The 27,592-nt window shown below is 48.9% G+C and overlaps 5 protein-coding genes and 1 non-coding gene across 8 annotated transcripts; 3 read left to right on the top strand and 3 right to left on the bottom strand.

The window, feature by feature from the left end:
- Positions 1-33: 33 nt before the first annotated feature.
- On the bottom strand, positions 34-3,322 carry LOC108030577 (trichohyalin). Its single transcript, XM_017103513.3, has 2 exons — positions 1,911-3,322; positions 34-1,745 (listed from the first exon to the last, which is right to left on the bottom strand). The coding sequence occupies exons 1-2, from the start codon at positions 3,248-3,250 to the stop codon at positions 278-280; spliced, it is 2,808 nt and encodes a 935-aa protein (XP_016959002.2). The 5' UTR covers positions 3,251-3,322; the 3' UTR covers positions 34-277.
- Positions 3,323-3,713: 391 nt separating this feature from the next.
- LOC108030705 (spliceosome-associated protein CWC27 homolog) lies at positions 3,714-5,700 on the top strand. 2 transcript variants are annotated; one of them, XM_017103744.3, is made up of 4 exons: positions 3,714-4,375; positions 4,627-5,010; positions 5,069-5,275; positions 5,335-5,700. In XM_017103744.3, the coding sequence occupies exons 1-4, from the start codon at positions 3,786-3,788 to the stop codon at positions 5,651-5,653; spliced, it is 1,500 nt and encodes a 499-aa protein (XP_016959233.2). In that variant the 5' UTR covers positions 3,714-3,785; the 3' UTR covers positions 5,654-5,700. The 2 variants fall into 2 exon arrangements, with proteins under 2 accessions (XP_016959233.2, XP_050742260.1); XM_050886303.1 differs by lacking the exon at positions 3,714-4,375 and adding an exon at positions 4,469-4,503.
- Positions 5,701-5,980: 280 nt separating this feature from the next.
- On the top strand, positions 5,981-9,224 carry LOC108030640 (kinesin-like protein Klp68D). Its single transcript, XM_017103651.3, has 3 exons — positions 5,981-6,067; positions 6,226-6,958; positions 7,046-9,224. The coding sequence occupies exons 2-3, from the start codon at positions 6,294-6,296 to the stop codon at positions 8,733-8,735; spliced, it is 2,355 nt and encodes a 784-aa protein (XP_016959140.1). The 5' UTR covers positions 5,981-6,067; positions 6,226-6,293; the 3' UTR covers positions 8,736-9,224.
- Positions 9,225-9,369: 145 nt separating this feature from the next.
- Positions 9,370-11,694, bottom strand: LOC108030497 (2-amino-3-ketobutyrate coenzyme A ligase, mitochondrial). Of its 2 annotated transcripts, XM_050886167.1 has the most exons (5): positions 11,395-11,694; positions 11,120-11,336; positions 10,586-10,782; positions 9,666-10,527; positions 9,370-9,603 (listed from the first exon to the last, which is right to left on the bottom strand). In XM_050886167.1, exons 2-5 carry the CDS (start codon positions 11,154-11,156, stop codon positions 9,446-9,448), a joined length of 1,254 nt encoding a protein of 417 aa, XP_050742124.1. In that variant the 5' UTR covers positions 11,157-11,336; positions 11,395-11,694; the 3' UTR covers positions 9,370-9,445. The 2 variants fall into 2 exon arrangements, with proteins under 2 accessions (XP_050742124.1, XP_016958876.2); XM_017103387.2 differs by lacking the exon at positions 11,395-11,694 and having other exon boundaries at positions 11,120-11,349.
- A 253-nt stretch (positions 11,695-11,947) lies between these two features.
- Positions 11,948-12,019, bottom strand: Trnaq-uug (transfer RNA glutamine (anticodon UUG)). The gene has a single exon. It is a non-coding gene; the product is annotated as a tRNA-Gln (tRNA).
- A 1,015-nt stretch (positions 12,020-13,034) lies between these two features.
- LOC108030655 (cubilin homolog) lies at positions 13,035-27,180 on the top strand. Its single transcript, XM_017103671.3, has 17 exons — positions 13,035-13,706; positions 14,582-14,688; positions 14,760-16,663; positions 16,821-17,005; positions 17,059-17,387; positions 17,455-17,564; positions 17,788-17,986; positions 18,044-19,358; positions 19,789-20,671; positions 20,738-20,895; positions 21,101-22,875; positions 23,369-25,688; positions 25,848-26,030; positions 26,086-26,224; positions 26,293-26,453; positions 26,514-26,811; positions 26,866-27,180. The coding sequence occupies exons 1-17, from the start codon at positions 13,149-13,151 to the stop codon at positions 27,075-27,077; spliced, it is 10,836 nt and encodes a 3,611-aa protein (XP_016959160.3). The 5' UTR covers positions 13,035-13,148; the 3' UTR covers positions 27,078-27,180.
- Positions 27,181-27,592: the final 412 nt, after the last annotated feature.

Below are 27,592 nucleotides of genomic sequence, written 5' to 3'. Positions count from 1 at the left end.
GCTGCAGGATCGGTTCGAGTCGCAGATAACCACTCAAACTCTTATATTTTCCAATTGGACCATGGAAGAGGAAGAACTCAAGGCGCCTTAATTCAAAAATATTGAATTTGTTAGCTCTTAAAATAAAGTTGTTTCAGCAGGGTGCCCACTCTGGAAATTGTAACTGAAATGTAATCCCTATATTATATCTTCAAAGTGCGTTTCTCCTTTCAAGTATTCGTTATTGACAATGTCCTCTTGTTACAACCAAGTCGAATTGTTACTCGGGCGCAAGTCTCTATTTGAAGTTGGCCAGAAATGCCTCATCCAGGTCCAGGTTCCTGCCGTGGTCCATGGCCACCTTGGAGTCGTCGTCCAGCCCACCAGTCAGTCCATAGTCGGCGTCGTCCAGGGAACTACTGGGTGGAGCGTTGTACATCCTGCGGTAGGAGGCCTCGATGTTCTCGTCCAGCATTCGCTCCACAATGTCACTCGGAGCCTGGCCCGGTTCTTGGGCTGACATCTTGAGCAGCAGCTCCGCACTGCTGGTCATTTGGGGCAACTGATGGTCCGTGGTGGTCTGGAGATTGTGGTTTCCCCTTCGCACTGCGATTTCTGCGGATTCCGCACCCATTTTGCAGAGGGCGCATCTGCTACGCAGAATCTGCTTTTTCAGATTGACCAGGGTGATGCGATCCTGCGCCAGCAGCATTCGCTCCTGGGCCAGCTGGGCCTCCTTCTCGCCGAGATCTTGGGCCCGCTTGCCGATTACCTTGAGCTTGGCCTGGAGCAGCTGGTCCGCTTCGCGCGCCTTGTGCTCGGCCAGGTGGGTGCGACTGGTGGCCATTCGATAGGCGCCGGTGGCCTGGGCCAGTTCGTCCTCCTTTAGGTTGAGGGCGTTCTCCTTGTCCAGAAGCTGGCGCTTGCGTTGCTCCACCTCGCGCTGCAGCTTGTGGCAGCGATCCCGCTCCTCATCCGCCCGCCTGATGGCCTCGCGGGCCACCTGCAGCTGAGCCTCCAGCTCCCGGCGATCCTTGTCTAGGTCGCCGTGCTCGTGGAGCTGCTGCCGCAGTTCCAGTTGCTGGCGTTCCACCGCCAGTTGGTTTCGCTCCTCCTGGAGATCGTGGTGCAGTCGCTCCGTCTCCGCCAGCTGGAGGGCCTTCAGGTCCTCCACTCGCTTCTCATCCCGCTTCATTTGCTCGCGGTGGAATTCCTTTTCGCGCTCAAGCGCCTTGCGCTCCGCCTCCAAACTGGACATGCGCTGACGCAGCTGCCAGTTCTCCTCGGCGGAGTCCTTGGACAGGCGGCCCAGCTGCAGCTCCAAAGTGCTCACCAGTTCCATCAGGCGGCGCTTCTCCTCGTCGGCCGTCTCCTCGTCCATCTTTAAGCGCCTCTCCTGGTCGGCCAAGCGACGCTCCCGCGCCTCCAGCTGGCGCTCTTTTTCCTGATTGCCACTCATCCCGTCGCGCAGCTCTTGGAGATTGCTAGAGGCCAAACGAAGCGTCTCCAGGTAGTTGCCGTGATCCTGCACCGCCGAGAGCTCCAGCATCTTGGCCTGCCGAATCCCCTCCAGATCAAGTTCGTGGGACTGACGCAGCTTGCGCACCTCGTCCTCGTGATCGCTCCTCAGGTTGGAGATCTGCTCCAAGTAGTCCTCCTTCTGCTTCTCCAGTTTGTCGGTGTAGTACTGGCGTAGCTCCGTGTTCTCTAATTTGAGACGGTCCTCGACGGCGGACAGGTGCTCCTCCAGCACCTTTATTTGCTTTCTGGAAACATAAATTACATTGTTTAAGCAAAGACCATAGAATAGTAGTTTATATTATCTCTGGCATAAATATTTTTAAATCACGAATAGATGTTATAAAATTTTAGAAATATTATGTGAAAAGGACGCATATTACATTTTGATATAACTTTATAGCTTAACTTACTTATATGAGCTGTCGATCATTTCGATCTCCTGCTCATAGTTGACCTTCATGTTGGCCACCAGCTCTTCCAGTCGCTGCTTCTCCAGCAGGTTCCGCTTGGCATCCATTTCGAGTAGGAGCAAGTGCTCCTGTTCCTGGCTGGCCGCCTTCTTGGCCTCCTTGGCCTCCTTGGCCTCCGGTTCCGGTTTATCAAGAAGCGCGGGTGCGGAGACCACTTCCTGGGCGTGCACGGGTTGCGACATCATCAGCTGAATGTGCATGTTGATCCGCTCCTGCTGCACCTTGATGTGCTCCTCCATTTGCTGCTGGCGCTGCAGTTGCTGTTGGATTAGGGCCTGGAACTTGCGGTCCTGGCTCTCCTGGCGCCTCTGCATCTCGAGGAGGGTCCTCTCCTGGTTCTTCATTTGCGCTGCGATCACCAACTGCGCCTCCTGTTGCTGCAGGGCATTGAATTTTTGATTGCTCTCCAGATTGAGATTGCTCAGCATGAGGATATTCTGGGTGGAGGCAGTGACGCCGGATGGAGCGGGCACAGCAGCCATTTCCGGTTCCGGCTCCATCTCGTTCTCATCGGAGTCGGGAAGGCGCAGGATTTCCGCTGTACTCTTCGACGGACCTTCACTGGAGGACTGTTTCTTTGGGCTTTGTGCTTTAGGCGTCGTGGGTCGCCGATCCGGCTCCGGCTCCTGCTCCTGCTCCAGACCTAACCAATCGGCGGTGGTTCCCCGCTTTCTGGAAACCGGCGTGGACATGCCCGAAACCGTGGCATTCGTGTCCCTTCCAAAAAGACCCAAAGGATCGGCATTAATGGTGGCCGACTGCGCGGAGCTCCTTCTGCCCGTGGAAGTCTTGGGTCTCGCCTGCGAATTGTCCGTGGTGGTGTCCGTGGATTGGCGGGACATCGATGGCTTGGCGGTGGCAGGCCGTTTGCCGGCATCCCCTGACAGAATCTCATCGAAGATGTTCTTCTTGGGCTCCACATTGCTGGTGAGCAGATCGTCAAACAGGCTCTTTTTGGCACCACCACTCTTGGGTCGCTTGGGATCGAAACCCAAGTCGTCGTCCTCGGCCAGATCGTCGTCCAGCGAAATCGACGGCTTCTGCTTCACAATCCTAGGCGTGCTGGTGGCATTGGGCTTGGTCCTGGCTCCCGACCCCTGACCCTGCACATCCGCCTCCGTCTCCTCCTGAATGCCGAACAAATCCTCCAGCTTGCCCTTTGGTTTGGCCAGCTTCGCCGGTTTCTTGAGACCTCCTCCCCCTGGAGTGTCGAAAAAGTTGTCGTTATCCAGGCTATTATCGCTAAGCAGATCCGCCAGTGGATCGTCGTTGAAATTCATTCCGAGATTTAAACCAATGTAAAGGTAGAAAAGTACAAACTTGAATACAATTCGGTTGCCTAGTAACTAGTTTCAAATGTCTACAGCAAGCAGAGTTATCGAAAGGGATGGAGGAAGCTATCCTTATTCGTATTTATGTAAAAATTTAACTGTCATCATAATACAAATTAAAAAATCTGTCATTCAAAGCATTTTATAGATTTCTAGGAACGGAAACATCTTTAAACTTTATACAAATATGTGTTTAAAAAGCACTTACTCTTATAAAGCTTATTCAGAGGGGTAATAAAAAATATTACCGAAATGGATATAGTAATAATCTTTATTATTTTTTTAAGACTTATTAAGTAACGTTAAACTCAGAATATTTGTCTATTAACGGTACCCTTCCAATATTATTTTGACCTATCAATTTAAAATGTTGGTCTGCGGTCACACTGCACGATAGGTCAGATAACTAGCGGTTGAAATCGATAACACTATTGCTATGTTTTTATAAACAGATTTCGGATTCGGTTGTTAATTTTTGGCAGAAATGAGCAATATCTACATCCAGGAGCCACCCACCTCGGGAAAGGTCCTTCTGAAGACCACCGTGGGCGATATAGACATCGAGCTGTGGGCGCGGGAGTGCCCTAAAGCCTGCCGGAACTTTGTGCAACTTTGCCTGGAGGGATACTACAAGAACACCGAGTTCCACCGGCTGGTCAAGGGCTTCATTGTGCAAGGCGGAGATCCAAATGGCGATGGCACCGGAGGCGAGTCCATCTACGGACAGCCCTTCAAGGACGAGTTCCACTCCCGGCTGCGGTACACGCGTCGTGGCCTCGTTGGAATGGCCAATTCTGGGAAGGATGACAACGGCTCACAGTTCTTCTTCACATTTGCACCCACACCCGAGTTGCAGAACAAGAACACGCTGTTCGGGAAGATCACCGGCGACACCATCTACAACATGCTCAAGCTGGAGGAGGGCATCGTTGATCACCAGGAGCGACCCATGCACGCGCATCGCATCGTTTCCACAGAGGTGCTCTCCAACCCGTTCGACGACATCATACCTCGTTCTTTGGCCAAGCCGTCCTCCAAGAGCAAAAAGAGCAAGAAGGAACGGCAAGGAGTCAAGTAAGCCATCCGTATTTCATCGCAGTCGTTCTGACTTGCATGATAGCTCCTATATGTAAATTGATCTGTCATGCAGTTCTACGTGACCGTCCCAAAATTATTTAACTAATGATTTGTGAGAACTCCGTGTAATCAAGCATACTATTTATTTTTAAATCACACAAACCATAAAAATAGTTAAACCGTGTCAAAAACTAGCTCAGGTTTCAATACTTTGCAGTCCGTCACTAACCTTTCGATATATTCCACAGGAACTTCGGCCTGCTTTCCTTTGGCGAAGAAGCCGAGGGCGATGAGGAGGAGACCAACGTTTATGTAAAAAAGAACGCCGGTAAAGCGAAATCCCTGCACGACGTCACGGATGACCCTAAACTAAGCAAGGAACCCATCCGCGTACCCAAAGTGGAAAGAACCGAAGCCGAGGAAGCCTTGTCCGACGATTGCTTAGAGGAGAGTGGCAACGATAAACCTTCCACAGCCAGCTCAGATCTTATTAAAATGAAGCTGTCCAAGAGATCAAAGAGTCGGCCAGAGCAGAAGTCTAAGCCGGTTGAAGAAAAGACTGATTCTGAGGATGAAGAGGATGTTCTGTTAACACGTGAGGAAGAACAAAGTCGGAAAGTCTCAGAGGAAAAGTAAGCTTGGTTCAAAAAGTAAATATAGCTGTCTAGTAATTAAAATAATTAATTCTAGATCGAAGATCCGCGAAGAAATCGCTTCTTTGAAGAAGCAATATCAAATGGATAAGCAGAGCAAGGAAAAACTAGTAAACGGACAGGAGAAAGCAGCGAAATTATCTGAGATCAAGGGGTCCAGCGAAAACCATTACATTAATGATTTTATCGAGTCCAAGGAGAAGTACACTGCAAGAACAAAACTCCAACCAAAAGGACAGTCAAGGTGGGCTACATTTCTTTTTTAAATAGCTATTGTACTCACGCTAATTTCTGTATCATCAGGGAGGAGTTTACACTGAGCCTTCTCTCCAAGTTCCGAACTAAGTTGGACAACTTAAAGCAAAAGTCAAATTCAGATGATGGCGAACCAGAACCCAGGGACTTGGACGATCGTTCAGTGGAACAGGAAATAATCGGCGACGACTGGCTGTCGCACACCTTAAACTTCAACAGTACGGCTCCCGTTTTGGCTAAAGATGCCAATAAAAAGGGCGACGATTGGTACGACGCCTATGACCCACGAAACCCTCTGAATAAACGCAAGCGAGGTGAAACTGGTTCTAGTTCCGGAAAATCAAAATCCAGTAAACGTGCTTTGTAAGCAAAATAAATTAAAATAAAAATGTGTTCGTGACTGGCAAGCATAAACGAGAAAAATATGATTATTCATCAAAATCCCTCGACTATTATAGATCTGTTACTCAGTTAATTAATTTGACTTATCATTGTAAATAATTTTCAGCCAGTCGATAGATATTAAGTAAAATCATCACCAATATTGATTTCTGAAGCTGGCTTTCTTTCTTTGTTTTTAAACAATCTTAATGAAACCAAAATCAACGGTCATATGGTTTGAAAATCCAATCAGGATACATCGATAGTTGCCTCGTTAGAGGCACGAACTATTCGATTGCTGGTTATCGCAATCGATAGCTTTGCAGCTCTGCCAGCGACTGTTAACCGCAGCCGAGACAAAAAGCGATTCAAGGTGAAGTAATTGGCTTCAAAATAACAGGTAATAATAGTTGATTGCCAAATGTATTTGCCCGAGCGCTGGAGTGGCAGAAAACTTCAGATGTGGCTTGCAAAACGAGCGCACAAGTGCCGCAATCAGATGGTTGCGTCAAGAGGATATTATTGATTTTATTCGTCATTTGTTTTCGGTCGCCACAGCTACTCGACTTTTTTGAGGGGGAGCCGCCTGAGTCACCACACAAAAGAAGGTCTCCGGATATTTGGAGATGAGTGCCAAGACAAGGAGGCCCGGGACCGGCGGCAGCCAGACGCCCAACGAGTGCGTCCAAGTGGTGGTCAGATGCAGGCCCATGAGCAACCGGGAACGCTCGGAGGGATCGCCGGAGGTGGTCAACGTGTACCCGAACAGAGGCGTTGTGGAGCTGCAGAATGTGGTGGATGCCAACAAGGAGCAGCGCAAGGTCTTCACCTACGACGCGGCCTACGACGCGAGTGCCTCGCAGACGACGCTCTACCACGAGGTGGTCTTTCCCCTGGTCAGTTCCGTACTGGAGGGATTCAACGGTTGCATATTCGCCTATGGACAAACGGGCACTGGCAAAACCTTCACCATGGAGGGAGTGCGCGGGAATGACGAGCTAATGGGCATCATACCGCGCACCTTCGAGCAGATCTGGCTGCACATCAATCGCACCGAGAACTTCCAGTTCCTGGTCGATGTCTCCTATCTGGAGATCTACATGGAGGAGCTGCGCGATCTGCTGAAGCCGAACTCCAAGCACTTGGAGGTGCGGGAACGGGGATCGGGCGTATATGTGCCCAATCTGCATGCCATCAACTGCAAGAGTGTGGACGACATGGTTAAGGTGATGCAGGTGGGCAACAAGAACCGCACCGTGGGATTCACCAACATGAATGAGCACAGTTCAAGGTAAGTGAAGAAAAACATTATGGGTGACGTTAAAGTATTGCTTAAAAAGCGAAGATTTTAAATTTAATATATACATTGGTCTTGCAGATCCCATGCTATCTTCATGATTAAAATCGAGATGTGCGACACGGAAACGAACACCATCAAGGTGGGCAAGCTAAACCTCATTGATTTGGCTGGCAGCGAGCGTCAATCCAAGACAGGAGCATCAGCGGAGCGCCTGAAGGAAGCTAGCAAGATCAACTTGGCTCTCTCCTCGCTCGGCAACGTGATCTCCGCCCTTGCCGAGAGTTCGCCCCACGTTCCCTATCGTGACTCAAAGCTGACGCGATTGTTGCAGGATTCGCTTGGAGGAAATTCCAAGACAATTATGATTGCCAACATTGGGCCCTCAAACTACAATTATAACGAAACGCTGACCACGCTGCGCTACGCCTCGCGAGCCAAGTCCATCCAGAATCAGCCGATCAAGAACGAAGATCCCCAGGACGCCAAGTTGAAGGAGTACCAAGCTGAAATCGAGCGACTTAAGCGGCTGATTGCTCCGCAACAGCAGCAGCGCAGCGTGAAGCAGGTTACGGCGAAGAAGCAGCGCGTCAAGAAGCCCAAGAAAGAGCCCGTGTCCAAAGAAATGACCGACTCCCTGCAGGTCTCCACCATTGAGCAACCGCCGGAAGAGGAGAGCGATCCCGAGGGCGAAGAATCTGAGTCGGACAAGGAAAACGAGGCCGAGGTGGCAAAGTCCAACGAGGAGCTGGAGCGGGAGCGTGTGGAGAACTCAAAACTGGCAGCCAAACTGGCCGAGCTGGAAGGTCAGCTGGTGCGCGGCGGCAAAAACCTGTTGGACACGTACAGTGAGCGTCAAATTGAACTGGAGAAGAAGCTCGTGGAAATCGCCGAGCGAAAGAAGCGTGAAATCGAGATCCAACAGCAGCTGGAGTTGCAGGAGGAGACCACACTGGAGATTCGCGAACGAAACGTTTCACTCGAGCAAGAGGTCGAGCTTAAGAAGCGCAAGCTCTCCAAGTGCTATGCCAAGTATTTGGCACTGCAGCAGGAGCTCAACGACTGCAAGTCCGACCACAACCAGGACCTAAGGGAACTCGAGATGGCTCAGAACGAGCTGGTCAAGGAGTTGAAACGCCAGCTACTGATCATCGACAACTTTGTGCCCATCGAGGTGAAGCAGCGCCTGTACACGCAGGCCAAGTATGACGAGGAGCAGGAGGAGTGGAAATTTTCTTCGATGTCCCTGCCCACGCCTCCTGGTGGCGATGGCAAGTTCAGCAGCAAGCGACCAGTGTCGCATCCTCAGCGCAGGAGGCCCATCTCCGAGTACGCCCTGCAGGAAGCCAAGTCAAATGCACCGAGCTCCCTACGCTTTAAAAGCGAGAACATCGTGAACTACGAGTTGGAGATGCCCTGCCGCACCACACAGGAGTATCGCACGCCCAAAGTGTCTGCCTCCCTTCAAGCAGTGCTCGCCCAAGCCATGCAAACGGGCGGAGATGATATCGACATAGTGGACTCCCACACAAACTCACTGCGCAGCCGTCTGGAGAACATCATCAATGCGAATGCCAATGGAGGAGCTGGTCCTGGTGCTGGCACAGCTGTGGGAAGTTCCATCCCCAACGTCAGAAACATTAAGTCGAGCCGGGGACTGCCGAGCGCCGCCCCCAACCTGGACTCCAACCGCCGTCCGCCCACGGGCCGTCTGCCGGCAAAGAAGCCAGCCTCGGCCTACCCCAAAGCCCGCGGCCTGGTCAACAAATAATCACAAGCCACTCGAATCGAAATGAATTGCATCTAACCATAACCATGCAACACAAACTAACCAAAGTATTTCATAGTCATCGCAATACGTACACCTCGGTACTGCTAGCCCAATCTACTCACATTTCGCGCTTTGAAAAAGTTTCCTTTTGGTTGAGCTAACTTGAAGACCCGGCATTTAAACTATAATAATTCCACATTAGTTAATGCCTCGTGTTTTAAGAAATTCGGCCAGCCGACCGCAAACACTTTCCTTGATTGTTTTTATGTTTATTTGTTACTCGACTCGAATTATTTGTTATTAATTTTTAGTACCTATATGTTTGTGCTCGTTTAAGTTGGCGCGTGCATTTACCGGCTTGAGCCAAACCTTCTTCTATCGTGCAATCTAAGCTTAAGTTAAACCCACTGCAATAGTCCATTATTTACCTAGTAAATGATCTTTAGTTAATTTACGAACCAAATAAAACAAGTCCTCAAACACAGAAAATGTTGCCTTATAATGATATATATAATAATAGGAGCAATGGGGGTTTTTATAATCCAAACTCTATATATGGAAATGCAGCTTGTTGAATGTAAATGCAAGATTCTATATTTTTACCCGCTGACAAACATTTCGGCGAAAATTTCTCCGAATTTTAAAGGCAAGTGTAGTGTTTATTAATCGTTATAAATGCAATATTCAATACTGAACCCAGTTCAATATTTTCACTGGATTACTTTTAGAGAGCGACCGACTTCAATAAATGCATCAATGGCCCGATCGATTTCGGCTTCAGTGTGGGCAGCAGAGATTTGAACGCGGATGCGGGCCTTTCCCTGAGGAACCACTGGGTAGCTGAAGCCGATGACATAGATGCCGCGGGCTGAAGTTGAAATAAGAATTTAATACATCGCAGATCGGAGGATAATCAAGTTCCCAACTCACTCAGCATCTCATCCGCAAACTTGGAGGCGAGGCGAGCATCGCCCAGCATCACGGGGCAGATGGGATGGTTCTCGCCGGCTATGGTGAAGCCCGCCTTGGTCATGGCCGTCCGGAAACGCTGCGTGTTGCTCTGGACTCGCTGCGTAAGCTCGCTGGACTGAAGGAGCATATCCATGACCTTCAGACCAACCGCCACAACTGCTGGCGGCAAAGTGTTGGAGAAGAGATACGGCCGGGACTTCTGGCGCAGGAACGAGATCAGCTCCGTGGGACCAGTGGTGTATCCACCGGAAGCTCCACCCAGAGCCTTGCCCAGCGTGGAGTTGATGATGTCCACCTCACCCATGACATTGTCGTACTCTTCGGTTCCGCGTCCCGTGGCGCCAAAAAATCCCGTGGCATGGCACTCATCCACAAACACAAGGGCATTGTACTTCTTGGCCAGCTCAACGATTCGGGCCAGAGGTGCGATGTTTCCATCCATGGAAAACACGCCATCGGTGGCGATGAGCTTGAGCCGAGCATCACTCGCCTTGAGCTGCTCCTCCAAGTCCTTCAGGTCCCGGTGCTTATAGCGCTGCTTCTTGGCCTTGCACAGCCGGATGCCGTCGATGATCGAGGCGTGGTTCAGTTCGTCGGAGAACACAGCATCCTCCGGCGTGAGAATGGCCTCGAAGATCCCGGCATTGGCGTCAAAGCAGGAGGCATACAGAATGGTGTCCTCGCGTCCATGGAACTGGGCTATCTTTTGCTCCAGTTGCTTGTGTATATCCTGCGTGCCGCAAATGAAGCGCACTGAGCTCAGGCCGGCGCCATACTGCTCCAGCAGCTTCTGGCTGTGCTCCACTATCTCCGGATTGTTCTGGTGGGCAAAGGAACCTCTTAATTAACACATTAATGGCATATATTTAATTACCCACCGCTAGTCCAAGGTAGTTGTTGGCGCAAAAGTTGAGTATCTTCTTATCGCTGCCCTGAACTGTTATCTGGGTGCTCTGCGAAGATGTGATGATTCGTTCTGCCTTGAAGGTGCCCGCCTCCTTAATCCCGGCCAGCTGGGTGCCCAGGATCTCCCTCAACTGAGTTTGAGCCACAGCGCTGTACTGACGTCTTGCCACTGAGAGTAAATTAATGGTAGTTATAAAATCTAACAAAATATTTTTTTAGTTTTAATTTAAAGTATGTATTTCTATACACATTTAAAAATAACAATTTCATTGTTTATGTTTTTAAAGTTTAGCCAATCTAAAAATATTTGCAGATAGAACATTCATTACCTGTAAGGGGTATATATACAAATACCTAAATATATTTATTCTAAAAAATTTAATTTTTAAAAACCCTTGTTTTGGGTTGTGAAGTTCATATAAATTTATATTAATTAGAGAATACGTTCGTTTTAAATATAGATTCACATAATTTCATTCTTCGACACGAGTTATGTGCTAGCTTACCACCGCGAAATAGCATCATTTTTGAGAAAATTGGCATTATGCCGCTGTTTTTTATATATTGTGATCGCGAGTATGTGTGCTCCGGCTGACTGGTGTCCAGATCCGATCGACTGCTCGCTCTTGACTGAATGATGGCAACCAGTCGTCGTAGACGGGCATGGAAACAAGTCTCCCTTGCTGGGGGCTCGCACTGCAAGCAGCTGATTTTTGTTTTTCACTATAAATACACACTACGTACTATATATGTAGTGCATGTGCCTATATCTATCTCTCACCAGCTCTCGTTTTGACTAAATTGATTTAATTTGCTTTCGCTTGGTTGTCATGGAGGCGTATTTACGTAGGATACACAAGAAGAGCAACGAGATACAAATGTATCTGCTTATCACAATATTGTTGAATGAACAGATTGTGCAAATTGCCTCCAAGGTCATTAACAAATGGGCTTTGCTTTCACTTGAACTTGGTTCCAAAGATTATCTGATAATAGTGTGCTAGATTGATAAGGCAAAATGCAACTATTTGTAAAACACGCTTATTTCAAACACTTAAAAATTCATAACGCGAGTTTATCTTTATTTGTAAAATACGCCTATTAAAAACACTTTTAATTTTACATTTTATATTTTATTTATTTTTATTTTAACAACAAAGTCTCTAGATTCTAAAAATATTTATATTTTAATGTAAGATAAATGCAAAAATTATATTTGAATTTAAAATACTTATAATATCGAAGTAACAAAGGTTTAAGAAGGCAATAAAAAAATATACGTTTATTATAAAAGGAAAAGCAAGGCTAGTTTAATTAAAAACAGATACAACTTCAGGTTCTACCGAGATTTGAACTCGGATCGCTGGATTCAAAGTCCAGAGTGCTAACCATTACACCATAGAACCTCTAAAATTCGGCTGTCCAAAAAACCTTATACAAATTCACATCTTGCTCCAAAAAATAATCAAGTTGTTTAGTGCCTTCGCTATGAAAAGCAATGGCTATCAGCTGAATTTAACCGGTAATGGGCTTGGGTCAATATAATTAGATCGAAAAGTCACATATGGTCGATGGAAGGGTGATTAATTTAATATTTACTTCAAAGAAAATTTCCCCAAGTCAAACTCGAATTGTATATTAACTTTGTATTCAGTTTCAGTTATATCACTGTGGACGGCAGTCCACGTAGTGACGAAGCGCACCAAAAGGGTGTGCGAAGACGACTACTATATATACACGAAGGAATTAAATCTACAGTAATCATCCGTTGTTTCGAGTGATACATCAATCGAAAGGTATCGCAAAAACTCAAGGAATTGACTAAAGGAATACCAAGACTTTAAAAAAATCATCTGGTGTGGACGAAGAAGCGTTAAGTTAAAATTTCGAAACTATGATCGGTTAAGGCCGGTAGAAAATTACCCGCCGCTATCAACCTAGATGTATTCTCAATTAAAATACGCGTCGAATGACACCTAAACTGTCAAAACCGAAATACTATGTACGCCTTTTAAATTTGTAAATTTTGTAATTCGGCACGCTGCAATTGCCGGTGCCATTGCTTCGTTCTTTGATTTTAATGAGGCGCGCCCAATGTAAAAAATATAGAAAGTGTATTTATTTTGTGTAAATGTAATGTATGTCGTCACAATATTTTTACCCCGTTAAGAGGTGTTTTAGTTTGATATTAAAATATATAAGTCTTTTGGATATAGCTATCCAATTCAAAACGGCAGCTTGAAATCAAATTCTATTTCGATAAAATGTTAAAAAAAACCGGTGATAAGAAGGCACTTTGTGTGCCAAGAGGCAATCACTAATAGAAATTGTGTTCCACCAGTATCGGAACGCCCACTTTTTGGCAGTATAAAATGGGAGACGCGTTTTCATCTGGTCCAGTTTCCGTGGGCATTGCCTGTCGTGTGGATCAAATTGATTTCAAACCTCTCATGGAAAATAAAAACATTTAAAATCTTCTAAATTAAACACCACCCCTAATTGTGAACTTGTGATTTAAGCAAAAAATGAAGAAAAATGCATTTTAAGCTACCAAAATCACCACTTTTGCTGGTGCTGTGCCTGCAAATCTTCTCCGCAAGTGGATCTCGTGATAGTCTGGGGCAACGTGCGCGGGTCGTGAGACAGTCCAACGATAATCTGCTCCTCGAGGCAGCAAGGGATCAGAATGTCACCCTGCGATTGATGGGCGAGTCGGCCACCGTGAACATAAATGGGGTGGACATGTTGTCGCTGCTCCGGCGGCGCCAAAAGATCATAATTGACCGTCAGGCGGCGGCTCGACGGGAGCCCCTTTCGACGGAGGTGGTCAAGGACCAGTTCCGGGATGTGGAGCGCCAGATGAGGCGGATACAGCGCCGGGTCCTCAATGCAGTGAACTCCACGCGAAGGAGCGGGCTTAATCAACGCATCCTGCGCCGACAGTTGCAGAAGGTGGAGCTCGTCACAAGAATCCTGCGAAGCGTCACTTTGAACCTGGTTAGGAACGAGTGCGACTCTAGTCCGTGCCAGAACGGTGGAACCTGCCACGACGCCTACAAGGCGTTCCAGTGCGAGTGCCCCGCGGGTTGGCAAGTGAGTTACCGGGGGCGTCTCTTCGGAGACTGGGGGCGTATTTTCGATGATCAGGCCGTTCTGGTTTTACCTTCCGCGGAATCTGCTCGAGTTAGATTGGAATTTAATTCCGTTTTTACTTAACTTCGATATATTGCTGTAATCCGATGTTCTAATACTTTGAATTTTTTTTCGTGTTTTTATACCCGTTACTCGTAGGGTAAAAGGGTATACCAGATACGTCTGAAAGTATGTAAGAGGTAGAAGGAAGCATTTCCGACCGCATAAAGTATATATATTCTTGATCAGAATTAATTGCCGAGTCGATCTAGCCATGTCCGCCTCTCCGTCCGTCCGTCTGTCCGTATGAATGCTGAAATTTCGGAAACCATAAGAGCTGGAACAGACTTGGCATGCAGATTCCTGGGCTTCCAGCGCATCGCAAGTTTGTTTCAGCGGAATGCCACGCCCACTCTTGCGCCCACAATCCGTGAAAATCTTTAGCGCCTATCGTTTTTATGATATAATCAAAATTTTAACTAAAATGAATTTGTCTCATAAATACCTAACGACTAACCTAAAAAAATGTGCCACGCCCACTCTAACGCCCACAAACGGTTTAAACGCTTAAATCTGTCTGTCGCCCATATAACATCTACTGAAATGGCCGATAGGTGGCGCCCCAAATTATCGCTTTTCTGCTTACATATCTAAAATAACACACCTAGTCAGGAACTGTAAAAACCGTTATGGCTGTGCTGCTCTAAAATCCTTTAGTTTTCCAAGAGGTTCACACATACATATATACAATAAGCTAGTCGACCTTTGGGCGGGGGACTCACGGCTACTTTTAGGATGTTATATAATAAATATTCGAGTACTTGCGCCTGATTTAGGGCGTCACATGCGAGGATGACGTGAACGAGTGCTTCACCCTGGCGGGAACAGACCTGGCCGGCTGCCTGAACAATGGCCAGTGCATAAACACGCCTGGAAGCTTTCGGTAGGTGGAAATGTGCATCAGGGACAGCAAGTACAGCTGGTGACCCGTATCCCTGCGACTCCTCCTTTCAGGTGCGTTTGCCGGAATGGATTCTCCGGCACCCACTGTCGCCTCCGCAACAATTCCTGCATGGCCAGCGGATCGCGGGAGCTCTGCGGCGATCACGGCATTTGCATCCAGGCGTCCAATGCCGCCGGCTATGTGTGCATCTGCGATCAGGGGTGGACGTGGGCGGATGCCAATGCGACCTCGGCGAGTCCGAGCGCCTGCACGCGGGATGTAGACGAGTGTGAGCCACGCGTGAATCCCTGCCACGACGTATGCATCAATCTGCCGGGTTCCTTCCGATGTGGGCCCTGTCCGCCGGGCTACACTGGTGACGGACGCTTCTGTCGGGACATAGACGAGTGCGCCGGAGAAGATAATGGCGGATGCAGTCTGCAGCCGCGGGTGACCTGCACCAACACGGAGGGCTCGAATCGCTGCGGCCGCTGTCCACCCGGCTGGACCGGCGACGGCCGCACCTGCACAGCCTCCAATTCCAACTCCTGCGACGATGAGAGGATCTGCCATCCGCTGGCCAAGTGCGAGTACGTATCCGACACGGTTGTGTGCACCTGCCCGCTGGGAAGCTATGGCCATGGGTACGGCGCCGACGGATGCACCTCGGACTCCAGCCGGCTGCCCTGCGAGCAGCATCCGTGCCAGAACAACGGCACCTGTGTGCAGAATGGGAGGGGAACCACCTGCATTTGCCAGCCTGGTTTTAAGGGTGCCGTGTGCAACTCGTCGGATGCATGCCACAATCCCACTCCCTGCCTGAATGGCGGAACGTGTCGTCTCTTGCCGGACAACAAGTTTCAGTGCGTCTGTCCACACGGCTTCACCGGCACCACCTGCTCCCATCAGCGATTCTTCTGCGGTGCTACTATCCGCGGTCCCTCGGGCCAGCTCAATTTTCCACCCAACACAGCCGACGGCAACTACCAGCCGGACGAGCGCTGTCCATTCATCATACGCACCACTGCCAATCTGATCCTGAACCTGACCTTCACCCAGTTCGATCTGCAGGAGAGTGCCGACTGCTCAGCCGACTTCCTGCAGCTGCACGACGGCGGATCGCTGACCGCCCGCTTGATAGGACGCTTCTGCGGCTCCCATTTGCCGATGACCAACGGGAGTGTGGTTTCCAGCCAGGAGCAGGTCTTCTTCTGGTTCCGATCCGACAACCGGACGCAGGGCAAGGGCTTCCACGTCATCTGGAACTCCCTACCATTCTCGTGTGGCAAAGCCACTTTCCTGAAAGAGGCGGAGACTGGCGTGCTCCGATCTCCCGGCTATCCTGGTGACGCGCGGCCCGGACTCGACTGTCGCTGGCAACTGACAGCGCCGTTCGGCTACCGACTGCTCCTTCATTTCTACGACATAAAGCTGGGAAGCACCGAAAGCGCCGCCGCGAACTGCACCCAGGACTCCCTCATTGTCTACGACTCAGATCGCCAGCTCCTCCGGGCCTGCCAGTCCCTCCAACCTTCCCCGTTGTATAGCTCTTCGAACAGCCTGCGTCTGGACTTCCACACGGACGCACTGCGTTCGGATAGCTCCTTCCAGATGCACTACGAGGTGGTGCCGGGCAGTCCGGGATGCGGAGGAGTGTTTACGGAGTCGCGGGGCCACCTTGCAATGAATCAGGAAAGATGGAGCTACATGGACGCCAACGTTTGTCTTTATTTGATCGAACAGCCACGTGGTACCCAAATAAAGCTGGAGTTTGTTCAGGTAGATACGACGAGTTGCCTTCTTCAGAAGATTGAGATCTTCGACGGGAGGACAACTGATTCGCCCCAATTGCGACGCGTATGCGGTACTAAGGAGGAAAGTGATCTGCAGCCCCTGATCTCCACGGGAAATGTGTTGCTGGTGCGCATTGAATTCTTTTTAAGGAGAAAACGATTTGATTTGAGCTATACAAGAGGTAGGTCGATGCAACCCCTAACCCAAAAACGTATAAGATCTAATGATGATATTAAATTGATCCTCAGAAGTTTCAATTTTCTGTGTGGTAGTTGTTAGTCCTAACTTTATATATGTCTTACTTTAGATAGCAAGATGTAACTGCCATTATCTTACAGTGTGCACTGGTAGCTTTGGGGGCTACACTGGCATCATCAGTACTCCAAACTACCCGGGTCCCTATCTCGATGACATGACCTGCACTTACAACTTGACTGGGCCTCTGAACACGGTTGCTCAAATCCTAATCACAGACCTTTCACTGGGCACTGCCAGCACTGAGAATGGAACACCTTTCTTGGACGTAAGGGACTTTTCCGAATTGTGAACTTGGGCTATAAATCTGAAATCCCTTAGGTATACTTGTCGCGCAATGAAAAGCGGCATATTGTAAAGTCAATGGAGTCCTTAACGCTGATGTCAGACGCCAATAGGGCTAGCTTGGTGTTCCGCGGATCCGGAAGTGGCCGTGGAATGCGATTGGAGTACAGATTTTTGCGCCGCACTTGCGGCGGGTTTCTTCACGAACCCGGCAAACCGTTCATTAAAGACGTTACCTCGAGATTCTGTCAGTTTTTAATTGACCTCCCAGGAAGGAAACAAATATATATCCATCCAGTGATTCTTAACAATCTTAAAATAGATATATATGACAATACCACAGGTCCAGGAACTTTGCTGAATACGTAGGTTCTGACCAGCTAAACCAATAGGTAAATAAATATAATTAATCTACAAATTCAATCGTTTCAGATACACGTCGGACGTTAATGATGTTTTTGATGGAGATCTGTTGACGATAAACGTATACCATAATAGCAGTTTCGGTGTGATATTTATTAATTTTACTATTGTTGAGCAAGGTACGAAAACACGCATTTATCTTTACATTTGTAATTACTATTCCAGGGACTTATGGTCCCTTAACCAATCTTCTAGAAACCCATCGGATTGTTCCGCTATTCTAACTAGTTTTTAGGGTTCACTAGGCCGACTAGAATTATTTTAAGGTATTTTAAGGGGCTCTTTTATGTTTATTCAATTTATTCAATACGAATAATGTTTGTTGCACTTAATTCAAATCAGAGGAATGCGGAGGAACATTTACCAGTCGCTTTGGCTACATAAAGTCTCCGAACTGGCCGAAGGCATACGGAGAGTTACAGAACTGTACGTGGATTATAAGAGCACCGTTGGGCCACCGCTTGGAATTGGTGGTGCAGAACTTTACGCTGGAACCTGAATATTTCTCCGACGGCTGCAATACGGACTGGCTGGAGATAAGGTGACCCACCAGAGTTATTTAAAAAAAATTGCGACAATTTTCAATTATCTTCCTCAGAAATGGTGACTCCAAGTCGTCGCCGCTTATTGGACGATACTGCGGAGATGAAATGCCGAGCAGGCTCCCCTCATTCGGAAATGCCCTGCATCTTAGTTTCAAGTCGGACTACAGTATCGTGAGGAGTGGGTTCCTTCTAAGCTGGCAGCAGACTGGAGCCGGATGTGGCGGCAAACTGAGCTCTTCCTCTGGCAGCATACACTCGCCGCATTTGCTGGAGGGAAATCGCGGTGTTCTCGCCTGCGACTGGCAGATTGTCGTCGCCGAGGGGTCCAGAGTTAGCATGCAGCTCGAGAGCGCTGACGAGCGTCTCTGCAGCGGTCAACTAACCATCTACGACGGCCCCACCACCGCCAGCCGTCCCATGCCGATGCGGTGCGACGGGAACGGCTCCCAACCCCTGCTGTCCACCGGAAACCGAGTCCTGGTCCGATACGGTGTGAGCCAGGAGGCACCCGAAGGAACGGACTTTATGCTGAACTACCAAACCGACTGTCGAGTGCGACTGGAGGCCTTCCAGGGCGCCATTGAAACGCCCAATTTCCCGGAGAACTACCCACCACTCTTAGACTGCGAATGGGATATTCGCGCTGGCGGAAAGAAGAATCGTTTGCAACTCGTCTTCTCACATCTGTCGGTGGAGCGATTCGGGGAAGCATGCTTTGACACCACAATCCTCATCGACATGCTGGACGACCAAACGCTCGTCGAGAAGCCCCTTTGCGGCCATAATAACTTGGACCCCATCACTACGGCCGGAAACCGGGTGCTCCTACGTTTCAAAAGCGACTACTCGAACGAATGGCAGGGCTTCCGGGCGGAGTACAAGCGTTTGGGATGCGGAGAGCACTTCCATGAGCAGGGCACAAAGTTTGAATCGCCGAAGGCGCCCTTTAGCCTGGACATGGACTGCGCTTGGGTCATTACAGCATCGGAGGGCCGGCAAATCCGTCTCCTGCTTCACGAAGTCCACTTCGAGGCGCCCCAGATGGATTGCAGCAATGCGGAATCCAGCCTCTCCGTATCAGCCCCCAGTGGATACAACTCCTCTGTGGTTCTGTACCGCAGTTGCCACGAGGAGACGCAGACGCAAACCTTCACCTCGCCAGGCAACGAGCTGGTGGTGCACTTTGTCAGCAGCCCATCGCCGACTAGGAAGTACTTCAAGGCCAGCTACGTCCAGGTGCCAGCCAGCTGTGGAGGACTCATTACCGCCAGCAGCGGGGTGCTCACCTCCCCCGGCTTCCATAATCTCCAAGACAGCACCAATGTCGCCAATTACTCAACAAATGTGGAGTGCGTATGGACTGTGGAGGTAGGTTATTCAATAGCAACGTAATGAGATTGTTCTTACACTGGATTTTATATATTTCGATAATCTATACATGCATACCTTTTATTTGTAACTCATTTAGTTAAGAAATCAATATTCGTTTAGAACATGAGCAGTATTATAGGGTATTAAATGTAGTTTCTTACTTAATAAATTGAAGTTAAGTTTACCTTTAGAAGATTTTTGTAAAGCGACTAGAAAGGACGAATTAGGGTTTAAAGGCTTAATTTTGTATAGGGTCTACAGAAAGTTAATACCCTTTTTAAGACGGTCAAACTTGATTTTTAGTTGTTTATAGAACTTTGAAAAATGTGGAAACAACTTTTAGGATTCAAGCTTGAGTCCCAAACTATTCCAAAACAGTCAAGTTGTTCATCCAAGTTAAAAAACAACGAATCCCTCCTTTCTTTAGGTTACGAATGGCTATGGTATCAGGCTGCGGTTCGAACAGTTCAACCTCACGGAATCGGCCAACTGCTCGCTGGCCTCCTTGGAACTCACAAAGCTGGAAGCGGGTGAGAAGGACCGATTTACGGACACCACCTGCGGGGAAGATTTGCCCATAGTCCGCATAGTTCACGGACAGAAGCTGCGTGTTCGGTTTAAGGCCCAGGCGGGAACCTGGGGTCGGTTCGCCATGTACTTTGAGCGCCAGTGTGGTGGGCCGCTTTCCGCCGGAGAGGGCTACTTGCAGTCCCGGCTAGACGAGGACTGCAGCTGGCTGATCTCCTCACCGGAGGGCAGCAAACTAAGCCTAAAGATCAATCAGCTGGAATGTCCTAGGTGCGCCGCTGCATCGAACAAGTGCCCGGAGGGTCTTCAGCTGCTCAACGACGACGACGAGGTTGTGCTTTACCAGATGTGCCGCGACCACCCTGCCAACGTGATTGTGCCCGCCAACAATGTGCGCATTCTGACCCGTGGAGTGAGGCTGCTGGCGCAGTACAGCACTTTCGAGAACACCTGTGGCGGCAACATCACATCCGCCCGTGGCAGCCTCAGTTCGCCAAATTACCCGGACAGTTATCCGGCCAACATCGAGTGCGTCTGGACCATCGGCGCGCGTCCGGGAAATGCTCTGGAGGTCAGTTTTGAGGCCATGGACATCGTCCGCTCCGAGCACTGCAACGAGGACTTCCTAGAGCTCCGCTCTGGCGCCCAGGGTCCACTCCTGGGCCTCTACTGCGATAAGAATCTGCCGGAGGGTCCGTTGGTGGTGCGATCAGATCTTTGGATCAAATTCCGCAGCCGGCCGGCCAACACCGCCGGCGGGTTCCGTTTACGCTGGAGTTACGGTAAGAGATCTTGAGCTAATCACTTTTAAACAACCTGCTTAGTTCCTCTTTGCCATCTGTGTTCAGTACACAACATTGAAGTCACAACCAGCACCAATGGCACTATCGAGCCTCCACCGCCAATCTTTGTTCACGGCGAGGATCAGCCATTCTCCTGGCGCGTTTTCACCGAGCGCGAAAAGATTTTGGTATTGCAGTTTGAGGAATACATATCTGGCCTTTTAGTAAGTATGAGTCGTGCTAAACGATAACACTTGCTGGGCCGATTTCGCCATGCCGTGTTAAGTTTATAGTTTTATTTCGCTAATAAAGGAGTGGGTACTTCTTTCGCTATTCCCACCATTCCCACGTGGTTTCCTAGGAATACCGAAGGAAGTCCAACCATTAGTATCTTCCGTTTATCTTAGTAATATTACAAACTTGTTCCAGCTCTTCAATGGCTATGATGAACTGGCTTTGGGTGTTGACATAGAAGCCAGTCCATGGACTTTCACATCCAGCAGCAATGTGGTATATTTAAAGACGGTAAACGCGGAGCTGAGTGATTTCCGGATCCAGTGGCACGTGCTGGAAAGCTCTTTGGTGGAGGGCAACGCCAGCCTGACCTCCATGGAGTGCACCAAGGAAGTGACATTGGGCAACTACGCCAACATTGCCTTAATTTCGCCTGGATTCCCGTTCGGCTATGCACCCAATCTAAACTGCGAGTGGATCATTAAACCAGAGGACCCATCCCAACACATCTACGCGTATTCATTTATAGTGGATCTGGAGGACTTCCCCAGCTGTGCCGCCGATTATCTTCAGATTCAGAGTTCAAGTGACCTCAGCCACTGGGCTGACGAGATGCGCACTTGCAAGAATACGTCGGGCTTGATTGCTCCAGTTCATGGAACGCCAAACCTGAGACTCCAGTTCCACAGTGATGTATCCATGAACGGAACTGGATTTTCGGCGAAACTTCGCAGCGTCTGCGGTTCCAACATGACAGGAACCGTGGGCACCATTTCGATGGACTGGTTGATTGATGATGACTGCGCCTGGCACATCGAAGTGAGCCCAGGTCGACAAATAGACATTACCATCTCCTATAATAACAAACCTGACAAGGACTGCCAGCCTTACGGTCTCATCTACGATGGGTTAGATGAACATGCTCCTTTGCTCGAGCATGGCAGGTTTAGCAACCAGCCGGAGTTCAGGAAGACGAAACTGCGGACGAACAGCTCGCATGCCTACATAAAGTACCATCTCGGGAATTCCAGAAAAAGATTGTCTTGCTCATGGAATCTCACCTACAGAGAGTTTAATGAATGCAACGGAGAGATCCAGTTGACTCAGAAGGCACCCAACTATGTGGTCATGTCGCCGAGGTATCCGTATCTGCCGCATCCACACTCAGAATGCACGTGGTTGATCATGGCGCCGGTTGGGGAAACCATCGCGGCCACTTTCGATGAGCCATTCGAGTTGAGTACCAGGCACTGCGAGCAGGAGAATGTGGAGTTCTTCGATGGCTCCACCAAGCTGGCCCGCCTCCTGCTCCGCACCTGCCGCAAGCCGCAGGCCACGGTGCGGTCTTCTGGCAACCTGCTCCTCGTCCACTATCAGTCACAGCTCAGTGAGCCCAATGGAGGCTTTCGGCTAAACCTCTCGCTGAGCGCATGTGGAGGGCAGTTCAGCGGCTTTTCTGGGTTCATCAGCTCGGAGAACTATCCGAGTCCGGGTGGGTATCCCAAACCGTCGGTGTGCGAGTACATCATTCGCATGGCCAAGGACTACTTCATCCGGTTGAACATCACGGATCTTCACCTGCCGTTCGATCCGAAGGGAACGTCCTCGAAAGCTACGAGCGATCGCCTGGAAATCGTCGACTATGCGGATCCCTCTCAAGAACTATTGGTGCTGGACGGCAGTGCAGTGGCGCCCACTCTCGTCACCCTGAACACCAATGCGGTCATCATCCGCTTCGTGGCCATCCAGAACGTAAACAACTATCGGGGCTTCAAGCTGAAGTACCAGCGCTCCCTAGGGACGTGCTCGAGGGATATAAACGGAGCTGCAGGGGACATCGTGATCCCGCCAATGCCACCGACAACCTGGCTGAGGTTCTGTCGCTTAACCATCAACGTGCCAAAAGGACAGAGAGTGCGGCTGAGTCTCCTTAATCTTGCTGATATCCGCGTTGTCCATCGCACCAAGCGGTAAGTATTTAGGTGTTCAGCTACAAGCAATACTGTACCCGTTACCTATAAGGGTATTCGTTCAACAAAGTGTAGTAAGCAGGAGTAAGAGTCCCAGGACTAAAGTATATAAATATTCCTGTGGCACTCAGATCACCAGCAGAGTCAATCTAGCCTTGGCAGTGAGTATCGAGGTCTCAGGAACTTTGACTTATAGATATGCAGGTTTATTATAAGTTTATTATAAAGTATGACTGACAAAATTCATTAACTCTTGCGTTTTAAAAAGGGTTCCTTCTTGTTTTCCTTGCCAATTCCCAAGTACAACTACACCAATAATTAGTAAACCTGTAATTAATTATTATTATAAAGCATCACTCTACAATTTCACTCTAGTAACATATCTGCTTGGATCATATCAACACCAACACCAAACAACATCTTTAACTTCTTAGATTATTGAATATTGAATATATATAAATTTCTGTATTTCTATCTTTATATATCTTTGCAGATCCCTTGGGCGATTCGCAAGTTTTGATAGAATGGCTCACTTTTCCTTCTACAATGACATCAACTCACTCTCCAAAATAACCGAATTCCGCGTGGATGGGTACAACGGCAGTGGAGTCATTGAGTCCACGGACAACGTTATGCTCGTCGTAGTGATGACCAATCAGTTGGATCTGAGTGCCACCGCAGTGAGGGCACGCTACAGCTCCAGCGAACCCTCAGACTGCCCGCCAAACATTGGAGATCAGGCGACGGGATCACTGTCCATCCAAGCCCTGCTCCAGCAGCCCAGCTACCACTGCACCATCCAGTTTGTGGGTACTGTCAGTACTACGCTTACATTCAAGATCGAAGAGCTTTTATTCCAAACGAACGGCGGGCCAGCAGTAATGTTCCGAGATGAAGTCCCTGGTAGTCCGGTCAAGGCGATGTACGCCAACGTCACCAACAGCTATGTATCTGTGGTCACCACAGCTGGACGAGTAACACTTCTGAACAGCGATCACGTCAAGCTGCGACGCTTCCGGGCCTCCTACCGGCGTCACAACTGCGGCGCCCGACTGCAGGCAGCTGAGGGAGTCACCATTGAGTCCCCGGATCTGCTGACTGCTCTCAACGAAGCCTACGGGGAACTGGAGTGCCTCTGGACGTTGAGCAACAGCAACGGCTATGTGCTGGAGGGCAATGTGACCCTAAGCGACCGCTGCGACCGGGAGTATCTGGTGGTCTTCAGCGGCCAGTCGGAGGTGGGACGCCTTTGTAGGGGGATGACGATGAACCGCACCCTTCTGGAGCGGCCCTTCTCCAGGATTCTCTACCACTCGGAGGGCCCACTCCTTGGACGCAGTCAGTTTACCTTGCAAGCCACGAGATCCGTATCCGACGGCAATGTGATTCGCGTCGACCAACGACCATCTCCCCCGGTGACGATGGAAGGCAAGGATTACTTAAAGCAAAGGGAGCGCATTTGGGAGTTTGTCACCAGCGCTGGGCTATCCCTGAAGCTACACTTCCTGAGTAGAATATTCATTGTGAGCTCGCCCAACTGCTCTGATGATAGGTTGACGGTGGAGCGTTATGACCAACGAATTGCATCGTTTGTAGAAGTCGCCAGCCTCTGCGGCAGGCCAGAGCCCAACGATATTCTGGTGCAATCCTCCCGGATGCGGGTTATATTCCGAACGAATTCCAATACCTCGGGCGACGGCTTCAGCTTCCAAGTCTCCCCCAGCTGCGATGCAGTTCTCCAGGCCAGCCTAGAGCTCCAAGCCCTGCGCAGTCCCGATTGGGCGGCCGCCCGCGGACTGCAGTTCAACTGCAGCTACGTATTCTTCACGGACGAGCAGCACCAACTGTTGGTCAGAGTCAAGAGCGGGCGGTCCTGGGAGCCGTATGTGTGCAGCAGATCCTATTTCGATACTTATCGTCTCGGCGACGGGAAGGTGGAGAAGAGCGTTGGCAAGCTGTGTCCCAACTTTGAGGTGAATGGCTACGGAAGACTGCGCCTGAACTACATTTCGCCAGTGTCGCGTATGTTCCAGCTGCAGTACCATCTCATCGGATGCGGTGGCAACCACAGTGAACCCTTCACTCTGCGTCCGCCGCGAGATGAGGAGTCCAGTGGATATGCCCACAACCAGAAATGCGAGTGGAGGGTTACCGCGCCGCCACAGCACGCTATTGTGATATCGTTCAACTACTTGGACATGGAGGAGAGCGTAAACTGTCGGTTCGACAGTCTGACCATTTACCGCGGCAAGGTGGCCAGCGCGGAGCAGAGAACCGAGCACCTGTGCGGCAACATGACGAAGCCCCGGAGCATCATGGTGAACAGCAACGAGGCTCTGATTGTCCTTTCCACGGACAGCTCCAACAGTCACCGCGGCTTCCTGGCCAGAGTGCTCTTCTCCCAGAACTGCAACGAGCGTGTGAACCTTGACATGGAACTGCCCCGCACAAGCATCATAAGGCAGTACTCCTTCAATGCTACCGAGCACCTACTATGCCACTTCCAGGCCAGTGTCCCGCCGGATTTCCGCGTCTCGCTAGAGGTTCGAAAGCTCCAGCTGAACGACGCCACCTGCCGCGGCTGCAGCTACTTAGAGGTCCTCGATGGAGATGGTGTGGAGAACCAGAGTCTCGGAAAGTTTTACGGGGGCTCCAGCTCAAAGCCCAAAAAGGTGTACAGTTCCTACTCGGAGTTGAGTTTCCGCCTGAGCGCCGATACCGTGCGGCTTCGACAGAACATCAGCTTCGAGCTGATCCTCCAGATGGAGCGCACCGCATGTGGTCAAACGGAGTACGACATGCAGTTGAATGAGGTGAGTCGCCTAATGAAAAGATAACAAGAGGTTAAGCCATATATATACTAACCAATAACCAACCGATAAGCTAATTCTGGAACAACCAAAACAGGATGGCACATTTTATGTTATATAACGATACTTTACTATACCAGATATTGGTTCTCTTTCCCATAGACCATTACGCTGGGTTTGCACAATGATAATAGCTCGAGCACCAACGAGGGAACTATTCACTGCACCTGGACAATCAAGGGGGAGGGAGATGTGGAGCTAGACTTCCGGAAGATTCGGCTTAAGGAAGTATCTCAGCGAACGGGAAAATGTGAAGACTACTTAAAGCTGGCTAAGCCATATGCAGTACGGAACACGGCTTTACAAATTGTTACTCGCGTTCTGATCAATTTTTTTACAGCTCTCCAGATCTTTTTGCGGACAAGTGGAAAGCTTTAAGATGATCGAGGAAGTCGATGAGTCCAACCTACAACTTACTTTCCACAGCGAATTCCTCGAAGAGTCACAAGGGTTTGAAGTTATCATACGGAGGAAACCAAGTAACAACATTTATTTTAATGAATACCATTTATCAGTTTTATGTATGGAACTAAAATTTCCATTGCAGACTGCAATCGAAATTACACGGAACTGAGTCAGGTCATCAATACCCGCTCTCTGGGCAACTGCACCGAGTACATCCAAGTGCCGAATGGGTACAGCATAACGCTATACGTAATGTATGTAATGTTCGACACACTCTTAAACGATGCCTTTAATTTATTCGAAGTAAGTAAGCTACTTTCAGTGATCGAAAGATATATACATACTTTGTTGATGCTACCACAGGTCACGGATCTTAGGTCGAACCAGACTGTTTTGAATACCACGGAGCATTATTGGGAAACCAAAACATTGCTTACCACTTCCAACGAGCTGCGCCTCCGCAGCCGTGGGGTGTCCTCCCTCAAGATATTCTACTTTTCCACCAGCAATGAGTTCCCCAGCGGCTGTGGTGGTAAACTAGCTGTGGGTGGCTCCATGGGAAGTTACCTGGAGAACCCCTCCTACGAAGGCCACAAGAGCCTAGTGTGCACTTGGAATATTTCGGTACCTCCCGGCGGAAGCCTACGGTTTAGTTTCTCAGGTGAGACAGTCCTCATCGACTTTCATCCTCAAATACCCATTTCTTTCCTTTAAGAGTTCAACATGGGTTCGGAAACCAACTGCGATCTGGATAATTTGAAATTTTATGACAACAGCATCGACGGGCGTACACTCGTGAGAAGCATTTGTGGGTCAACGCCTCCAGAGGATCTTACCATAGCCAAAAATAACATTATTATAATTGCCAAAAAATCGCCAAATTTCGATGGATTGGGGTTCAAGATGGACATAACGGAGACAAATTAAACACTTTCAGATTTCTTCCAACAGAAGTGCTGAGATATAAGCAAAAATAAAGGCCTTCCTAGGCTCGAGATGTCATGCTATGTATATTACTTGGCCTACAATATCTTTTTTGTAATTTCCTACTTTGAGTAATTGCTTACTTGGGTGCAGATAAGTGCAGGCTTTCAATAAAAATCTGAACATAACAGTTCATACCTTCTCCGAAAAAAAAATTGAAATATGTTATACTTTTTTAAAATTATCCATGATTATTTGATTTCTACTTATGCACGCAATGCGGCAGTTGAAGGAATTTTTGTTCAATTGTTCTGTTCTAGTGATGTATTAAAAATTATATAAATTTCAATAATTATTCTTTAAGATATATCACTTACAACTCAACGTCTGTTCCGTAAATTTTTGAAATATTAAACTTGAATTAACCGCAACACCAAAAAACCCCTTAGAAACTGAGGGATTCTACATCCACTGCCGTGCGGAATTGTTCTAGGAGGACTGAAGAATTTCATAAGGTT

The sequence above is a fragment of the Drosophila biarmipes genome, chromosome 3L (genome assembly GCF_025231255.1).
Source record: "Drosophila biarmipes strain raj3 chromosome 3L, RU_DBia_V1.1, whole genome shotgun sequence".
Lineage (NCBI taxonomy): Eukaryota > Metazoa > Arthropoda > Insecta > Diptera > Drosophilidae > Drosophila > Drosophila biarmipes.
This window is presented reverse-complemented; position numbering and strand designations above follow the sequence as displayed.